Source organism: Amblyomma mixtum, chromosome 1 (assembly GCF_055824585.1).
Source record: "Amblyomma mixtum isolate Tamu chromosome 1, ASM5582458v1, whole genome shotgun sequence".
In the NCBI taxonomy this organism is placed as follows: domain Eukaryota; kingdom Metazoa; phylum Arthropoda; class Arachnida; order Ixodida; family Ixodidae; genus Amblyomma; species Amblyomma mixtum.
Window position 1 is genome coordinate 31,824,464 of NC_143012.1, and position 20,675 is coordinate 31,845,138.

At 43.7% G+C, this 20,675-nt stretch overlaps 1 protein-coding gene across 2 annotated transcripts; it reads left to right on the forward strand.

The window, feature by feature from the left end:
- Window positions 1-215: 215 nt before the first annotated feature.
- Window positions 216-14,761, forward strand: Nelf-E (negative elongation factor E). 2 transcript variants are annotated; one of them, XM_089547441.1, is made up of 9 exons: window positions 216-372; window positions 2,485-2,554; window positions 2,867-2,878; window positions 2,996-3,051; window positions 4,555-4,710; window positions 6,823-7,064; window positions 11,557-11,611; window positions 11,853-11,961; window positions 14,632-14,761. In XM_089547441.1, the coding sequence occupies exons 1-9, from the start codon at window positions 292-294 to the stop codon at window positions 14,706-14,708; spliced, it is 858 nt and encodes a 285-aa protein (XP_089403567.1). In that variant the 5' UTR covers window positions 216-291; the 3' UTR covers window positions 14,709-14,761. The 2 variants fall into 2 exon arrangements, with proteins under 2 accessions (XP_089403567.1, XP_089403568.1); XM_089547442.1 differs by lacking the exon at window positions 2,867-2,878.
- Window positions 14,762-20,675: the final 5,914 nt, after the last annotated feature.

The following is a 20,675-nucleotide window of genomic DNA, read 5'->3' on the forward strand; positions in this document are numbered from 1 at the left end:
GACGGCGTATACTAAAGGCACCCCCATATGTTCCATAACGAATGGCAGGAATGTCCGAAGCGCTTTCTTTTTTGGATGATGTGGTGAAACAATAAAAAATTATTACTTTCGCGGTTTAATGTCACGTGTCGTTTTGTAGCCAATCAGAGGCAAGTTTCTAATTCTCCCGGTTGCCGGCAAAATAAAAGTCTAAACAAACAGCGTTTCGAACGCTGCTGCAGCTGATGTGTTACGGTTGCACGGCCGTGTGCTCCGTGTGTAACTTGTGTGCACGTTGCAGAAGAAACCGATATGGTCTATTTGCACTTTCCATCCCAGTACACGGAAGAAGAGGAAATGCTGCAGAAAAAATACCAGAAACTAAAACGCAAGGTGGGTGTATTTCACGAGAAACTTCGTGGATGTCAGGTGTTCGTTGGTTCGACGTGCTCTGCTCGTTGATCAAAAGACTAATTTCGTAGAATACTAATCGTTAGAGGTGTGCAAATGGCACTTTTAAAGCCGAATCGATTACGAATCGAATATTTTGGCGAATATCCGCTACCCGTGCAAATATTGGTGAAAAACGAAAAATCGTGCAAAACAGCGAACCGATAGCCGCGGTGCTGCGGTATGGAGTCGAAGTTTTAGCTCTAAAAAGGCGCAACGCTCATCTCGCTTGAGGGTGGCAGCACAATCAGTGTAGGCGGATGCCTGTTATCTTCTTAGGAAGTGTTGTCTGATGTTCCGGAACGGTCTGTTCTAGCTTTGAATTCTGTATTAATTGCCAAAGTTGTTTCCTTGGAACTGTAGCTTTTTGCTGATGATTGTTTAATTTGTTCTCGAGTAACACCAGTTGGCTATCAAATCAGAATAAGCTGAGTCCTTCATTCATTGCGTCTTTGGGGCAAACATTGGTACCGGGAGATCAGTTATACTAAATAGGCATTTGCCTGTCTTACAAGAGTGGGCTGCCATGTTCTTATAACATTGGAGGTTAATAATTAAGAAATATGGATGCTTTCAAGTATTTGGGAATCAAACAACATATAATTTACACTGGCATAAACGTATCGATAAATCGTGCTCGACAGCTTCTCAAAAACTGTACTTTCTGAGGGAAAACTTGGAACCAGCAGCAAAAGATGCTAACTTGATTGCCTGCAAGACGTTCATATGCCCATCTTTAGAGTACTATTGTGTTGTCTGGAGTCCTCACGAAGAGTTTTAAAAGGCAAATTTAAGAGGATTCAAAGAATGTGTGCTTGTTCTGTTTGTTCAGAGTATAATAACACAAACTCCGTAACAGCAGTGCTTTGTTAACGTGGGCTTGAATTAATAGAAGCACGAAGGCAAACAGCCAGTCCAAAGCTCTATTGTTTTTATTTTTTCCGATACTTCAAGGACAGTTGAAGAGAAAAAAAAGAGGATCAGTATGTTCAGTTCCCTGGAAAACGGTGTGCAAGAATAAATCGCAGTAGAGCGGTCAAGCCTTGTGACACATGTGTTGATTATGGTTTTTTGACACTGATTTCTTTTTTGACATCATTGAAAAATTCTTTGCAAGGGGATGTTTAAACTGACATGCAGATTTCGAATGGTCGATTGGCATATTATATCACGGACATCTAACGTGACAATATCAAGTATAAAATTTGCTTGTTTTGTATTTTGTTCCCTCCCTGTAATGACCCTCAAGCGAGATTTAACAGTATCATTAAATAATAATGAATAATATTTATTGCTTCTGGCAGGACACAAACACGAATACAGATAGAGGTGGGAACGGCCACAATGCTACCAACCAATCTGACAGAAAACTATTCTTGGCTATATATCTAGTATATATGTTTCTTGATGGAATACCAACCAGCCCAACAGAAAACTATTGACAGCAAATATTCTGCTGAGAATATCTACCGATGACAGCGATGAGAGTGAGTGACCTACCACTTCATCTCAGTATATGAGGCGTGAAAGCTGCATATGAGATATGACCTTAGAGCAGGCTTTGCTGAAGCTTCCTAGGCTGTGCCACATCACCCAATCTTGGAAGGAAGCCATGTATGAGCGTCATGAACACCGCGACTCCACAGCATCACAGCCCTAAACCGTTGATCCCATGCAGGCCGATCACAACAGCATGCCGTGAGTTGTCAAAGTGGGCCCTGTTTTTTAAACAGTTATCGATTAAAACTATGGCATGCCTTATTCAAACTTGGTGTCAGTTATTTGAAAAGTATTTGAAAACTTGAGAACATCTTTGATTCGTTTCGAATCATTTTGAACATGAATTATTTTATTCATTGCATTAATCAGATACGAGGATGGTTGGTTTGCTATAAGCAAACTTAGAATATTTGCAAACCCCCCTAGTAATCGTGCTTGTTATGCATAATTTCACATCTCTTTCGTGCCTGTGGGTTTTGGGCCGAAAAGCCAAATATTCGTTAACTTACTGTGACAGTGTAATCATGAAACGTGGTGCTTTCTCTGGGTTTACAGAAAAAAGCGCTGCAGCAGAATAAAGCACCTAAACCGGAACCCGCTCCAGTCCAGACCACGCTGCGAAAAGGTCTGCCTGCTTGTTTTTTTGCTGAGCTGAAAGTTGCGTTTGCAGATAGAAAGTAGAGTAGAAAGTGCGGCCTAAAAATCAGCACTGACTTTTCCAGTGAATGTGTGATATTGCAGCTTTCATCACGTCAGCATAGCAAATTAATTGATTTGTTAATCATGGCTGCCAGTTATGTTCTGTGCGTCATAATTTGCCAGCTTTCTTTCTGCTGCAGTGCTTGTCATGCGTTCACATTGTGAGAAGTCACTCTTCATCTTTTTTTCAAGTGGTAAAGATGTTTCTCACTTTTTTTATGCCTCCTCTTCATTCCAGGTCAGGACCAAGGTAAGCTTCCAAGACATGTATTCCTGTGCGGAATGTCATTCTGCAGGGGTTGCAAGTCTGCAGCTCTTGCTGTCAATCATGCAACTAATTTTTGTTTCATATGTTTTTCACGCTTAGTGTCAGAGTCTAAACCAGATGCTAAAGAAGTCGCCAAGAAGTTACTGAAATCTGGGGTATGTATATACTGGTTATTAGCCTAATTTTGAGCAATAACTTTCAGACCCCTATTGGGCCAGTTGGCCACATGACCTTCGAGATACTGTGGTTTCTATCAGTATGGTGCCTATGTAGTCGGGTATCGAGAAACATAAACAGGATGGTATGCATGTATATTTTCTGATACCTGAAGCCTGTGCATAGAAGAATTCAAAATTTCCTTGGTTTGAAACTTGCAGAAAAGAAACATTGCTGTCAAATCATATATTTGTTTTTATTTACTACTAGGATATTTTACAGCAGTGTGCTTGTATGGTTTTTGCAGAATGAAATATATATAGAACTACAAAAGTGGTATGAATACATGCTATGTTAATATTGCTGCTCATTTGGAAAGTTGCGAAGATTGGTCTTGAACGTAAATAAGGTTGCATAGTAAAGAGTTGATCTTAAATATCTTTTGAAAACAGCAAAAGACAAAACTCCGCAAAGAAAGGACTAAACATGCTCGCTTGCGGTGTTTCATCATCTGTTCTACTTCAGACACATCCAAAATGACAATTGCCTATCTCGCAGCCTTATTGCAGTAAAATGTATTAACCATTCATCATTTATTATACCCTTAAAGGGCATTGCACAATGTGGGAGGATGTAAAACACTGGAGTCACCCAATGTCGCACAGTTTTCGGCATGCAATTTACTGCTTTTCTGAGCAGTCAAAAACCTTGATTTTCTGTTGCTTTCTAGCTGTTATTTGGCAGTCTTATATTAATGTGGTCCTTAACTGGAAAAGTCAGCAGTATTGCTTTGTGCGAATTTTTTTCATTGTATTTTAAGGTCAGTCTGCGAAAAAAAAAATTGAAGGGGAAATTTAAACTAAACTCTGCCTTAAGTGTATGATCTGATCGCATTAATGGGTTAATACCCATATATGGACAATTGATTGGTCATTCTCTACTTTGTTAATAGACTTTACACTCATAGAATCCTGGTGGTGCTCAGACCACTCTCGGTCTGAGACCGCTCCCCGAGATGGCAGTTACTGCCGTCAATGGGGCTTGTGCGACCTAGATTGCTGTTCCCGAGCAACCAATCATTCATTTAACTGCCACCTGTCGTGGTGATCAGTTTGCTGGCAATTCGGTGGGCAGTTTGTGATGGCGTCACCAGGTCCTGTGACCAATGTGACCCACCTAGCGAATTTTCCGCAAAATGGGAGCCTTAACGCTCTCGCAGTAATAACAGTTTTGGCGTGGTTGTCTCTGCAGATTAGTCCTAACTTACATTGAGTTGACCAGGTAGTGCTTGAAATATCCCTGAAGCATAACAATTTGTACATGGCAAAACGCAACATTTATGCTCAGTAATCGTTTGACACTACTGGATAAAGTTATGCGCAGAGTGCACGCATTTTAGCAGCTCAGCATTGTGTCACATTGAGTGTTGTATATCCTGTTTCTTGTTTTGGCAGCTCTGAGTGTAGCATGAATACTGCTTTACTTCCCACACCTGCATGCAGGCTATCAGTGCCATCAAAGTTGAAAACAAAGAGCGGCATGGTTTCAAGCGGTCTAAAGCGTCTGAACGCAAACGTAGCCTGAACGATCGCCCTGGAGGCATTGGCTACCAACCCTATGCAGCCAACCACCCCACGGATGAAGACTCGGAGGCTACTGTAAGTTCCTCATGCTCCTTATTGCTTGCCATAGTGAGTTTCTAGCCTGGACTGGGGTCAAGCTTGGAAAGGAAATGTGGCCTGGAAATATTGGGCATAGCTGCCCAGAGCACTAGTGTTCTTATAGTATTGCTGTTTGCCGAGCTAGCAAACTTCATTTTATGTAGAGGGGAAAAGTGCAGGCGCAGTTTTCATTTCAGTGTGATCTTGGTTGTGTGTAATGTTGCTCTGCACTATGTGACGACACTCACTGCTTATCCAGTGAGGTGTCATCTTGACAGGATTAAACACTTCAGGCACCATGAAGGACCATAAGAAGGCAGAAAGTTTTACTGGTACAGAAAATTTTTAGAGAGGGCCATAAACTCTATGTTCAGTCAGAAAACCAGCACATGGTTCTAAAATGCGTTCATTCCAGTGCTGTAACAAATGGTACAGAGGAGTTTATGATTAGTGGCCTTAATGGGCACTTGGTCGGGCATCTTAAGGACCATACGAAGGTTGGTCACAGCTGTACATTTTATAGTTAGCCAGTTGAATGGAACTAGCATGAGCACACATAACCTGGCAAATTACCAGTAGTCAACACAACAGCCAGTTATAATGCTTATTTCAGAGCTGTGACATTGGAGAAGGTTCCTTTAAATGAATTCATATGTGCACAACCTTCCTTATTCCTGTCTGCACATTGCATATCTGGGGTCTTGGATCTTGTAGTCTTTCATACGTGGCACACTTTACTGCTTTATGCTCTGACCACGTTCCACATGACACTTGTCTGATTGGTGTACATATATGCCATGCCTGATGGTGTCTTTGGTTGTGGGACTAACGACAACGCCCAGGACTAGGCTCTGCAGTCACATTGGTGCCTACAAATGTAGAAGGCAGGATTTCCGCCATTGTAGCCCAGTTTTCAATGTACCACACGACATGACGCTATGGGTTTGGTTCTTACTGATGCCATGTTGTCTTCTCTTTTTTCGGTCAAATGGCCCTTCACTACGGCGTCTCTCATAGCCTCAGTCGCTTTTGGACGTTAAACCCCAATAAACCAAACCAAACCGATATCCCTAGCAAATTACCGAATAGCTTTCTATTTTTAGTTAAAGGAAAGAAAGCACCCTACTATGCTTTCCTTCCTTTCGGAAGACTGTTTGCTGCTTTTGCGTGAGTGTGCGCTTGCATGTGTGTGTATGAGAAAGACAGATGCAAATTATAAATTCGTGTTTCTAATAAAATTCATGGGGTTTAATAGGGGAGATAAACCTGTTCTCCCCGCTTAACTGCGGCTGACACAGTTCAAAACCGCGCGGACCCCACCCGGTGGTCGCGAGCGCTACCGAGCGCACGGCGACCACGGCGGGCCTTGCTCTGCGGGAACAAAGGAACGACACACTGGCTGACACAAACAAGGCATTTATTGCTATAACAACAATAACGCCAGCTACCAGCAAAATACACTGAGGAAACGGGGATGTCCGACTCACCAGCACGGTTACGAGCGAATGTTCGCCCACGCTAGGGCCGAGGGAAAACTCCGAGGCCGTACGGGACGGGCTTGGCGGGAGCAAGTTCCGACCAAGAGGCGCCCGTCGACGAAGAGCGGAGCTGTGAGCGAAACGTCCGCTCGCTTTCCAGGTCCCAGGGAGAAGAGAGCCCGTCGCTCCCCGCGAGCACGCAGCAAAACGCCATCCATGGCGCTGGTGTCGCTGCGACGCGAGCGCCCTCCCCTGTTAGTTAAAGTAACACAACTGAGAAGAGTGCCTTGCGGGGAAGCTAACCACAGGGAACTAGTGCGTTGCGTGAAAGCGAACGCAGGGGACGAAGGCGTTCCCACTAATTTAACTCAATATAGCGCACAATCATGCTTTGTCTTGCTGGTGCAAAGCAAGCAAAGCTCGTTTGATTTGGGACAAAAATATTCCAGGTCTTCAACTCATGACACTTGTCAGTGGTTCTCTTTTGTTTTGTGCATGGTAAGAATGCTGACTGCTTAAAAAATATACGTGTGATACAAATATAGTTTTCATTGCATGTTAATTTTTTTTTAACCAATTTCTTGAGAGTGAGAGAGGTTTTGAAGTAAAGCACTGCTTACTTATGCCACAGGGTACAACAGCCTCAGCTTCACGACCAGCTGTGAAGTCCTTGTATGAGAGTTTTGTGAGTGGAGGCAACTTGGACGAGGATGACCCCAAGCACTTGGATGCATCGAGGGACTCGGGTCCCGAGAAACCACGGCAAAAGAACACACTGTATGTACATGGGGCTGGTGTCAGTGAGGACCTTTTGCGGGGAGCCTTTGAACCCTTTGGAGCCCTCTTGAATATCTCCATGGAGCTTGACAAAAAGTGAGTATGGTGTTCGTTTTGGTTACTAGCAGATCCGGTGGTCCTTGTTTCCTGCCGGCGCACTCTTTTTGCTCATTTATGTTATCAACTACCTTGCCTAATTTTAAATGAAATTAGTCTATTTCTGATGCTTGCATTATCTTTTGAGCTGTAGTTACTGATACTAATGCAAAAGTGAGACCTAAACTATTTGTATAAATGGTGCAGTATTGGCTGGTGAAATGAAATGCTGAAAAGAGCTAAGTGATCCTGCTCACATGTTACCCTTAACAGTTCTCTCTTACCGGTTTCTTCCCACAAATCATTGGGCCTTCATGTAGTGTAATTTAACCTGGTCCTTTGTGTCCACTAGATTGTAGGTTTGCACACGCTCCAGCTCTTCTTCCCTTTAAAGCTAGCATTGTGTGAAACGCTGATATATTGAAGATGAGCGTACACTGCTGCAGTATGGAACCCTAATGCTGACGAATTGCTCCACTTGACCTGGTACTGAAATAACTCTGCTTGCTTTGTCTTTGCCTGTTGTAACTGCAGCGCCAATTTAGCATCGTTCGTCAGTATCTCGCTGCAAAACTTGTGCCTAACGTTCTTCATAGACTGTATTTTCACGGGAAATAAAGGGGGGTACTGCGCACAAAAATACATGGACAAGAAGGTAACGCACAGGGCTGGGCAAGATACTTCAAAATAGTATCTTCGATACGATACTCGATACCTTTGAAAATTGTATCTCCGATACCGGTACAAGATACAGAACCGAAATCAATTTTCGATACAGATACTTGAAACTGTATCGTCGGTACATCACTATAATATCAAATATAATACAGGTTATATTACAACTAACGAAGTTCACATAACTGAAATCAGTGTCTAATAATGCCGGTGATATATATAATTGGTGAACTTAGGAAATGTACGTGTGGTTTCTGTAACCTTTAGTGTATTTCTGTAGAGCACTTTTCCTGAAAAGACTTATAAACGAATCCGACCGCATGGATCTGTTGAAGCTCCGCTGTCTGCGCAGTTGGCCTTGTTAGAATGTTAATTTGGACTAAATCCATATATATGTTTAAGCAATCGCTTCCGTAAGCAGCCTAGCGAAAAATCATTTCACCCAAAGTTCCTCATACAAACTAATCTGTGAGCACTTGGCTATATGAATAAACCTGAAACGCTTTCTGTTTTCGGTTCGATACTATAGAGTACTTACCCGATGGCCTGTGCCTTTGATCAAACTAAATGATGCAAGCTCCGTGCGCTTGGGAACCGAACAGTTAGTTTGCCAGTACTGCGATAGCAAACTCCTGAAGCAGAAAACTATTCTTGAAAAGCTAGAATGAAAACAACAACAAGTAAAATGGCTGAACGTTTTTATTAGGCAAAAAGTATTCGTTACGTTTACTTGACGGGCTTAAGGGGCACCCTGGTCTTGAAAAAATAATTTTATTAATCTAGATATAGTAATGAAATTTTCAGGCCACATGTATTTTTGTATGCTGATTTTAGATATGTCATTTAATTTTCTGTAAAACAATTCCTTGAGCACTTGTGCAATTTTTATGCAAGTCTTTTGGAGAGAGCATGTAAGAAAATTTGCTGCAGGAAACTCGCTGAAATGCATGCCATTAGGCTCTTTTGACACCAAGGAATGCAATAAGGGTAGAATTATCATCCTGGCTATCATAGAACCTGAGTTACAGGGTACTGAAGCTGCCACTTCACAAGCAGGGATACACTTTTCTTCTCATTTCTGAAGCGACAACTTCAAAACTCTATAACTCAAATTCTATGATAGCCAGGATGATAATTTTACCCTTATTGCATTCCTTGGTGTCAAGAGAACCCCATGGCATGCATTTCAGTGAGTTTCCTGCAGCAAGTTTTCTGCAAAACTTTTCCCAAAATACTTGCATAAAAATTGCACAAGTGCTCAAGGAATTGTTTTACACGAAATTAAATGACATATCCAGAATCAGCGCACAAAACTACATGTGGCCTGGAAATTTCATAACTGTGACTTCATTAATAAAAATTTTTTTTCAAAGACCTGGGTCCCCCCTTAAGTAACAACATTTGCTCGAACCGCCGGTCCGAAAGAGCCCCGCTATGTGGGCGCGCTATAAGAGTGGCAAATGAAAAAAGCCTCTGGCTGGTCAGCGGGGGCGTATAAGATATTGGAGCAGTACCCCAAAACTCACAGCTGCGCCTTATCCAACAGACACCGTCGTATTACGCCCTGGGCGTCCTTGCTTAGTTAAATTGGAACTTTCATCCAGCGCCAGGCTTGTTTACGTGATAGCCAGCTTTGACTCAAGTGCAACTCCTACTTGACTACCAGCAAGTTGTATCTACATGAAAAGAATAGCGACCTCATCAGGCTAAAACAAAATTCCAAACAACGTAATTTGACGTAATTTGATCGTTTTTTTTTTCGCTTAGCCGAAATGTCCAGCGCCTAGTTTCATCCCGTAAGTGACAGTTAAAATCTCAAATATTAAGGCGTTAAAAACAGTAAAACTATGAAAGTTTATGTACCTTAAGATGAAGCTTGAAATTCATAGTCGAGGAGTATAGTCGAGGTACCGAGGCACCGCTGATTGTTGTTTTACAAAATGAGCACATGACCTTGACTTTGTTCTCATCAGATGACTCGACAGTGAAATATTTTCCATCCAAGATGGCGCACCGAAGTTCGTCAGCCATAGCTGCTGCTTATCCGCGCGTAACGCGGCGAGGGCTACTAGCATATACCGCAAACTAGGAACACATGCGAGCAGTGGCACTGAAATGGGACGGCGGACAGTCAGACGGCGCAGAAACGCCGATTCAGAAGTGGTAGTTCAGGAGTTGGCTAAAAAGCAGCGAAGGCGCTGCCGCCCGTCTTGTACTACCGCCGGAGCGAGGGTTTTTACAGCTTTTTTTTTTTGGTATCGAGTATCGTAAAATACACGATACACTAAAAATGTATTTTCGATACCGATACTCCGATACTCTAGTTTTTAGCACGCGATACCTAATACCGATACACAAAATGTATCGAAAGATAGTATCGAAGATACATGTATCTTCGATACTGCTTATGACTGGTAACGCAACTGTGCTTGTTGTGTTACCTTCTTGTCCCTGTCTTTTTGTGCGCAGTACCCCCTTTTATTTACCATGATTGAGCGACTAGCCCAACAACGTACGCTCTTAAACTGTATTTTCACCCTGTTTTGCAGGACAAACTCGTTCTATGGCCTCGTGTTTCTGACTTCATATGTTGCCCAGGTGATATTGGTATTGAGTAGGGGTGTGCGAATATTCGAAATTTTCGAATATAATTCGAATATTATATTTTTAGTCTTCGAATTCGATTCGAAATCCAAGTATTCGTGTTGTCTCGAATATTCGACCCGACGCGAATGTTCGTATCTAGCCGAATATTCAATGTGAGCACCGGCGTTCATTTCGGTTTGCAAGCCCTATTGACAGAGACATAACAACAAGGCGGCGCCCATAGCAATGCGCATTCCTTCCTCCAAGGGCCATGCTGTAGCTGACTGCTCTGGTGAGCTTCTTTGTGGCCATACCTGCGAAGCTGGTATAGTCAGAGCTGTGCACGAAGTACCTCGCAATACGTGCCAGTTCAGTGCCAAGTGAGAGGGCATTTTCTGTGGCTGGAGGAGTCGTTTCAGCCAGAAGGGAAATACTTCTGCCTGACCATGTGGAGCAGCGGGTTTTCCTTCATGACAACCTTTCATGTTCATCCCAGCAACGCGCGTTTGTGCTGATGGCAAGCTAGCCTTAATCAATGCTGTGTACCAGCCATCTTCTCTGATATTTCCACTCTTCCAAGAATAATGTTCGAGACTGATACTTTTTGTGCAGCCACACACACCTTTTGTGTTCATTTAATCATCGATAGTTGAACTGTGATGTTCTTCGGTGCTCAAATAAGTGTTTTGTAGTGGTTAAATGCGTCTGTCCTTGATTATTCGATATTCGATTCGATATTCGGAGCCAAGTATTCGTATTCAATTCGTATTCGAAGAATTTGATATTCGCACACCCCTAGTATTGAGTCTTGCGATATAGAAAGTTTCTTTATTATGTTGACTATCACAAGGTTGGAACTGCCTTTCTCCTAATCGTTACCATCTGTGACAACGGTGGTTTTGAAAATGCAGTTACTAATACTCTACAGATAGGAACCTTCATGTGCTGCTTTTGTGTTTTTTAACAGCGACTACTTGAACCTAAGGGGTATTATGAAATTTAGCAGTATGTATGGTAATGCAAATCACGTGCTCCTCACTGGGACAGTTGCGCAGATTTGTGTGCAGCTTTGTACAATAAGATGATGCTCATGTCCTGGCAGTTTGTAAAGCAAATAACTGTGTGCCTTCTGTGACAATTGCATAGATTTGTGTGCATATGTGCACAATGAAGTCATACTCATGTCCTGTCGGTTACGTATTGTGACTAAGGGAATTTGTTTGTTCTCCAGCTGTGGCTTTGTGACATTTGAGAAGATTGAATCTGCAGAAAGGGCTGTTGGCGAGGTGAGTGAATGTACTCCATTCTTCTTATGGCTGTGAATTTGAGTACTTGTGGAAGCTGTGTAGTTAAGAGGTACTTTAGATGTCAGTGGCAAAAATTGTATGGGTAGTCTTGCTTGAATTCAGTGGCACTGCAAACTGCCAGTAGTGGATTTGAACATTTCTGGTATAGAAGTCTGTGACAAGCAGTTGAGGAAGTGAATGCATGTGGGTTTAGAAATTATTCACATTTCTGTTATCGTAGATGAACGGTGCCACCGTGTCGGGAATCAAATTGCGGGTGTCCTTTGCCCGAAGGCAGCCTCTGATCCCTCAGCAGGCCGACGGCTCGCCAGCCACTTGGACCAGCATGGGTGAGGCAGAAAATTATCTTGACCTGACTTTTTATAGACTAGTTCCTTCACTACTGAGCAAAAGTGTTGGCTATTGGTATTGCACATCTGTCGTTCAATGTGTTGCCATATAAACCGGGATTATCGATGTGTCTTACATTTGTCCGGGCTAACCTTGCATGAGCAGGTGTGGGTTTGGCAAGTGATTCCTAGGATATGAAATCGAATAGGCCATAAATTTAATGAAGTTGACTGCTACCCGCTTTGCCCTTCCGGTTAGAGCCGCAGCATTGATGTTACTGAAAGAAAATTGGCTGCCAGCCAACATCAGTCTTACCCGTAACAGAAAAAGTGTACGCCTTGCTAAAATGGTTTTGCTTCTTTACAGTTGAATTCCTTTAAACAAAAGCTTGGGTGATTGGTAATCCATTAAGATTGGAACAGCACGAATTGTGATTGGAATGAATTCGTTGTTTTGCTCATTTTTCAAGACTCGGAACAGCGGCTTTTCTCTCCTTACCTCAGTGCTATTGCAAACTGGCAGTGAACAGCTGATGCCAAGTTCTGCCAGTGTGCTATGTCGTTTTGACTAAGGCTTTGTATAGTTGCAGCTATATAGCGTTAGTCCTTGCATGCTTGTTGTGACAGAGTATTTGCAAAATAACTCGCTGAGTTTTCCCCGTCATACAGAATTTAGGTTTCTTAAATGGGGTGCCCTTCTGAAATGTAAAACTTGTAGAAGTGCTTCTTTCGTTTGTTTGGTAGCATCCACCATGGCGGATCAGAAATTTGGGGTCTACTTAATTTGTCCTAGTCACAGCACAATATTGGAATAATGCTATACCAGCCTTGGTGACTAACAGTCTTTAGTGTACTACCGTATAATGCGGAATATAGGTCGAGGCGGAATATAGGTCGACCCCCTTACCTTGAAGCAAAAAAAGTCAACATAAAAATTATGAGGCACAAAACTTCGTTTTATTCACTGGTGCCACCAGACTCGTAGCCTCCTCATTCGTCCGAGCTGTCTGAGCTCTCGTCCGAAGACGACTGCTTCGCGCTGGCTGCGTCCCACAGCATGTCGTCCTCGGTACCGTCCAGTGAGTTGCTAATGCAACATTTCTTGAATGCCCGCATCACCATATCGTCGGGCAGCGAGCGCCAAGCCTGAGCCACCCAGGTGGCCACAGTGGCGAGAGGCGGCCTGCGCAGCCGGCCGGTGGGAGGGTTGTCGCCCGCCATCCACTGATTGTAGAGTTCACGCACACGGTCTTTGAAGGGCTTATTCAGCACGACGTCCAGTGGCTGAAGTGTTGAAGTCATGCCCCCCGGAATGACAACGAGCTCCGTCCTCCCGTCGTGGAGCGCCTGCTTCACACCGGTGGTCAAGTGCCCGCAAAAGGCATCCAACACGAGCATGCTCGGACACCGCAGGATTGCGCAGGGTCGTCGATTCCAGACGGTGTTAATCCAGTTCACCATGAGGGCCTCGTCCATATAGCCCTTTTTGTTCACGCGAACGATAACATCCCGCGGGAAAGCTTCTTTCGGCAGCGTCTTCCGCTTGAAGATTATATATGGGGGCAGCTTTCTGCCATCTGCAGTGCATGCGAGCATTACCGTGAAGCGCGAATGCTCGTTCCCTGTCAAAAGAAGCTTAACTTCCTTCGCGCCACGTTCGCACACTGTGGTGGACGACGGCAAGTCGAACCACACTGGCGTTTCATCGGCGTTGACGGTCTGTCTCAGCAAGTAGCCATGCTACTGCCGGAGACGGATAACATACCGCTGGAATTCGACCAGCTTGTCCTCGTATGCCTCTGGAAGCTTCTGGCAGATTGATGTGCGCTGGCGAAGTGCAAATCCTTTGCGCCGCGTGAAGCGACGAACCCAGTAAATGGAGCCCTTGAATTGCTCCTGGGACAGTCCGGATTCACGGGCGAGCTCGATAGCTTTGATGCAGATAAGCTCTGCTGTCACTGGCAAGGATCTGGCACGATGCTCGCAGACGAAATCTGCCACCTTGTCTTCGAGCTCAAGGTGCACCGCGCGATGCCCGCGAAAGGACGTCTTCCGCGCGTTGCAGGCAGAGAGCTCGATTTTCTGCGCTCGCCAGTACCGGACGCTCTTCTCCGAGACGCCAAAGTGTCGCTGAGCGGACATGTTCCCATACTCTTCGGCGAATTCGATAACTTTTTTTTTAAACGCGGCGTTGAACTGACGTTGAGTACCGGTACTCATTTTGCGGGCTGTCGCGAAATTAATACGTTACAATGCCAAGAACGATTACCCCCGTCAATGTTTAGCTGCGTCGGTTGACAAAGAGGAAGGAAAGAATCGTCAGCATGGAAGCGATAACAATGCGGATGCCAAAATGTCCGCAGCTCACACATGTTGCCAGATGACTATTCAGTTTGTGCCAAAGGCCGGTATATAAGTCGAGGGGTGACCTTTTGGTAATATTTTTCAGAAAAAACCTCGACCTATATTCCGCACTATACGGTATTCTAGACCTTGTGTGGCCAGTCTTCTCGGATAGTTCAGTTCAACTTCACTATTCTTCTTTTGCAGCTATTACAATTTTGTAGTTTATAAGTGACCACTGATCATCAGGTTTGGCTGTTGCAAAACATAGCTTAACGTTTCATGGGTCAAATTCATGTTTGCTCATGTCTCTCTTTTCGCTTTCAGCTGCCAATTACAGCCAGAAAGGTGGAAATGCTGACAACAGGAAGGCTGTTCTATATAATGATCTTGATTTGTTCTGAGCTGCTCATTGTTTACTCACGTTCATGTTAAATATAACCTTGAAAACAGTGCACATGCTGTTTTGTTGTTAGTCTCATTACTCCCGGTGTAAACATACGTATTTGATCTCTTGTTACTCTTCCAGAAGAAGCTGTAATAGCCTTTGGCTTTCGTCTTTTATCATTTTATGTTAAACTTGGAAACGGATTTTCCTCATTTTACTGCTCATTTCTGATACATGCACATTTTTCCATTTTTCTGCATTCATCGCATGCAAGGGCACTGAATGATCTCTGTGCCGTGCTTGGCTACTAGTTCAGGTTTCCATCTTTATTTATTGATGACAACACTGTAGTGTTTATCACATCATCATTTCCCACAAAGCCATAATTACAATAAAACGTCATTGATTTGCTTTAAAAGATTGGGGAGTATGATCCAAATTGCCTAACTTTGGAAAAATGTAGCTATTGAACGGTGTAAAAAAGGCATTTATTGGCAATAAAACTGTTGACTAGCATTTTTTGGCATGAGATCTGAACAGTTTGTTTCTAGTTCTTGCAGAAATCTGTTTGCATTTTCGTTGTCTTAAATGTGGAAAGAACCGCGCAACACATACAGTTTGTCGACTGAAATTTCGAGAGTAGCCAATATCTCTTCCTGGTCCTTTTTTTTTTTATGCTTCACTACCTTGAACATAGCACTGTGGGGAAGCGATGCGGTGACTAACCAGAGCAGCGTTCTTGATTTTCATGTTGTGTTCCCCATACACGGCCTACTTGTATATGAGTGCATCGTTGTGGTCCTCAGATACTTTGCCCTTAGGCACTGCGCAGAAGCAGCTCTGTTTGTCTTCGGCACTTCGCGTCTCGTAGGAGTTACCCGTTCGTATGTTAGCGGTCTTTTTTTTGTGTGTGTTTGTGTGTGTGTGTGCACGCGCGTGCGCTTTGCCCCTTTGCACTTAGACGGTGCAGGAAAGCCATCACGGTGGGTGGCTGCCGCTGCATACCAGCACTTCCGGTTGAGTGTCCCCTGGTTCAGCCCACTTGTATGTTTGCACACGTGCGGTTGGTCACTGACCATATTATACCGCCAGAATTAGTAGAAATTTTTAACTTAATAGTGAGGAAATTCTGTAACCCGGGAGCGCATTAACCGGGAGGAAAATGGTGCAACTCAGTGGGAAATTTCTAATGCCCGAGACTTTGAGCGCATGAACCGGGAATCAACGAGGTTTTACTGGAACCAGTGGTCATGATTGGTGCTGAAGGCTCAGAGCCTCAACCGCCAAGTCTTAAAGTCCGAATAATTTCGAAGGTCTTTGGTTTCGGGATTTACATGAGGTTACATTTGGCCTAGACTACATTAACAGTCCGGGCACATGCACACAAGTAGTGTGCTGAAAATCGAAAGGCATAAAAAAAATCACTGCTGTGGGTGTATGTAGCTACAAGTGTCTCCTTCCTTTGTAGCAATGGACTGCCACATTAATGAGAATGGAAAATGGATCAAAGTTCAATTGCGGAGTTTCTGCTGTGACGGAACATACAAATGTGCAGAAAACTAAATGTTTACCTTTTACTGCATCCTGATTCAGGCGTATAGTGATTCTTCAAATAAACATGGCAAGTATTACCTGCTATAGATTTGCACCGCAAGTCATTGCTAAGCCTTGTAGGCTTGCCATTGGAGCTGGTACGTCCAGTGTCTGAAATATTTGACAGGCATGAAAAAATATTCAGGGAGTGTTAAACTGTGCCCCATGTTTAAGCACCTCAAACTTGCAACAGGATGTACCAAAACTGAGCTGCAAAAATATTGTGTTGAAATGTGATTTTATGTGTTTGCTTGTAGATAGCTGAGTGTTTAATTCCTTGTTGCTAATATTTCTTTTGAACATATGTATGACTGTTTCAAGTTTTGTTTGTTTGTTCCATTTAGTCAAAAGATTGTTACTGTCAGTATGCTCATGTGAAAAATTTCTTTACCACTCATTGCTCCTGCATGTCTGCTTTTAGCCAGGATAACCTCAAGTTGAAACTGGAAAATAAACTTGCTGACTGTTGACAATTTTCGCCGGACCACTTTGTGCTCCGTCAACACTTGCAACCGAGCGCCAAAAGAATTTCTGAAATTAAGTGCAACAAGTGGGAAAAGTGGCGCCCTCCAGGAGTTGATATATAAAATATGGTAGTCTCTCCTGTCCAATGTGACAAAAATATGTGCCCAAGCTCGGCCTCCCGATCCATGCGGCCATGTTCTGGCACTGCCGTTGTACTCGTCCCATCCGACTGTGCTTTGAGTTTCCACTCCCAGTGGCCTCGGTGTTCGGCTGCTGAGAGCTGATCCCAAGGTCGCGCATCTTTAGATAGTGCTAGATTGAATTCAAGGAGATGTTATAGTTGCGGCTTCTTGGGGTCTTTTTTTTTTATTCGATCCTTGTGATGGTTTAGAGTGGTGATACTTTTTGAAACATTGCTGTTCGATATCTGTGTGCGAGAAACATTGGGAAGCAGTGCTTGAATGCATCTTGCAGTACAGTTCATGCGGGCCGACATCGCTCGCAAGGTGTCCAATGGGTTCGAATTTATTTATAATCATATTTAATGCTCACACACTTGTCCGGCCATATATCGCTGTTTACATCGCATACATACCAGTTTGTTTGAAGCATCTATTCTTCAGGAGTATTTACCTTGTCATTGTAAAAGTTTGCTTGTTATCTGGTATTGAATTTAATCAATTACTTTTACGTTTCATGTTGCCAGTGACTCTATACTTTCCTAACTTCTTTTTACATACCTTATAATGACGGTTCTTCTGCACTTACTGGTGCCTTTATAGTTGTAAAAACTATGTTTGCTTGCCCTATAATAGTACTTGATACTGTGTATCGGTTACTGATTAGTAATATCTGAACTGTGCGCCGCCTTCCATACCTTTGATGCAATGTTTTAACCTAGCACTTTCATATGCTATAAACCAGAGTTTCAGGGAAGCCCGCCACCAATTTATAAAGCTAGGCCTTTCTACTTCAAGAGTTTAAAAATGACCTCTGCGGCATATTAATTCTAATGTATGCAGGAATGAGAAAACAGTGGAATTACCTGAACTAGTGAGCTGGCAAATTGATTTACGTTAGTTAACTTTGAATTATTAATTCCAATTAGATATTTGTAACCATGTTTGCTATTTGTTGTACGTGAGTAATAACCTTCGGTTTTTAGAATTTCAAAAATGTCCTTCGTCTCTGGCTCAACAAATTTTACCCATTTCGCACCAAAAGATGCGCGATTTTAAAAAGTGCGGATCTTTGATGCACACAAAGCAGTGCCCGCCTACAGTCATGTCACTATGTGGCACAGCTGTCTCGTGATCTCCGTCACGCTCGAGCTCTGGTGTTTGCCCATTGTTCTCCGTTGCCGCAGTACTTATGAGAGAGAGCAAATCTCATGTGATATTTCACTGTGATACCTTTGCTACAAAGTAGCATGACTGTGGGGGCATGTTCTGTGTGTGCCAAAGACCCGCCGTGGTGGCTCAGTGGTTACGGCGCTCGGCTGCTGACCTGAAAGACGCGGGTTCGATCCCGGCCGCGGCGGCTGAATTTCTTGAAGGCGAAATTCTAGAGGCTCGTGTGCTGTGCGATGTCAGTGCACGTTAAAGAACCCCAGGTGGTCGAAATTTCCGGAGCCCTTCACTACGGTGTCTCTCATAGCCTCAGTCGCTTTGGGACGTTAAACCCCAATAAACTAAACCAAACCTGTGTGTGCCAAAGAAGCTTTTGGAAAGCGCGCGTCCTTTGGTGCAAAATGGCCAAAATTTGTTGAGCCAGAGCGTTGATGGTAACAGTGTTCTTGAAATTGAAAAAAACTGATATGGCTTCTACTAACGGCCTGCTATAAACATGCATTTGCAACCAGGGGTCCTACTGTACTATAATTAGAATTTAACTTGATTATCAAAACTTAGCACGTAGCTTATAGTTACCCAATTCACCTCTTTTCTGCGTCTGCTGGAGCAGGTATTGCAATGGCCCAGAAGCCCTCCAAGTATATTTCATGACCCCTATTTTTAACAATCAGTGGTGGGCTTCTCTGGAACACCGGCACAATTACCTACACAATGTATACACAATGATCTTTGCAGCACACTCGCTTTATTTTTGTTTACAGATCGTCACAGGCTGCATGTAACCTCCTTCTTTTCGCAAATTTAGCACACACAATGACATAGCTCGAGTCGTGTTTCATCTTAGTAAACATAGTAAATGTTTTTTTTTAAAATTGATTTACCAGTGGTTAACGTGAGATTCAGCGACAGCTGTTAAGGTATATTTGGATTTTACGATATGTTGTGGTAGAGAATGTGACAGCGACCTCACATCTGTAATTCTGAGGCGCTCTTTTTTGTTTTCCTCACACAGTCATTTTTCGTCTAGGTCTGCTCTCCAGTCCTCTGTTCCAGAGGCGCAGCGCTGCCGATGATCCTCTTCTCGGGCGGCGCATGGGTTGTGCTGCATTCCTCCTCTTTCCACGGTAACCACTCTCTCGATGGTTATCGTGGTGCATCTTCCTACACTCTTGCCATAACCTCCTCTTCTAGCCTTACCCTCCTCCTCCTTCTGGGGTAACTACCGTGTGGCTGGTTGGTTCCCTTGGCAACCACGTACCTGTTGCACCTTCTCACGCTTTCACCATGCCCTCCTTCCACGGTAATCATCTGCTGGTTCAGGATTTCTCCATTCCCGCCACACTGTCCTCTTTCCATACCTTCCGGACGGCTACCGTTTGTAACCATCCTCTGGTTACGCCTTCCTACGATGTCGCCATAAAGCGTCCTTCTATGGTAACCCTTCTCGTCCTTCCAGGAAGACTACACTGTGGGTGGCTTCAGTGGCAACTGCCGACCAGTTGCACCTTCTTACGCTGTCCCCTCTTCCTCCTAGGGCAGCTGTCTTCCTTTTGGGCAGGAGGAGATAGTTCCTGTGGTTCCGCAATTCTGTAGGCATTTTACAGTTCAATTTTCCTACTATGCTTTGAGGAAACTAAATTATTGCATCATACGGTCTGATGTATATTGGGTTCTAGTTACTTTTCAGTTTTTTCCATCACTATTGCTTGTGCCACTGCGCAGCTCCTCGCCATGCTGAATTGTCTTCCATCCGGCATCTGAAATTCTTGCATATGACATGCAGCGGTGCCCTTCTTAAGCCGTACAGTCAGCGGCACTTCGTACTCAGCCATTGCTGCCCACTCCGAGCTCCCAGGTGCGCAAGTTCCGCTGGGAACGCGCCGGACGAGGCAATTTATACGCAAGTGAATCGAACTTTTTGTGTGCGGATTTTTCTTGCATTCTGTTCCCCGTTTTATGGAGTGGCCCATGGCTTTGTGGAGCAGCCACACACAAGTGCAGCCTTAGATGTGTATTATATCCTTGGCAAAAACTGGTAGCGTTGGCAGTTTAGTCTCGGTATACTTCTCTTAATAGCCAGCATAAACTCTACTTAGCAAATCTGGGGACTGCACCGTGCTGTCGCTTTCTTTAAACAATGAGAGGAGAGGTTATCTGTATATACCAGGTGTTACTTTCTGAATTACGAAGATGGTTAATTTCTTACCAACTAATTTTTTTTACTATCACAGGCAACTCGTTGCAATTTGTAGCCGGCCATTAGCAATAGCCATATCAGTTTCAGAATTTCGAAAACGCGATTATCCTTGCCGCTGTGGCTCGACAAATTGGGATGCATCGTGTTAAAGTGTGTGCTTTCGAAAGCATGCAGGCAAAGCAACCCCTCCAGTGCACGTAACTAGCGAAAAGGCCAAATTTTGTCCAGCCACGGCGCTAAGGGTAATCGCGTTTTCGAATTGTAAAAGCTGATTTGGCTGTTACTAAAGGCCGGCTACAAATCCCTAATTGCAACTAGGCGCCTAACTTTACTAGCTAAAGAGTTCGTGTTAAAAGTAATTGGCCAGCTTTCTAAA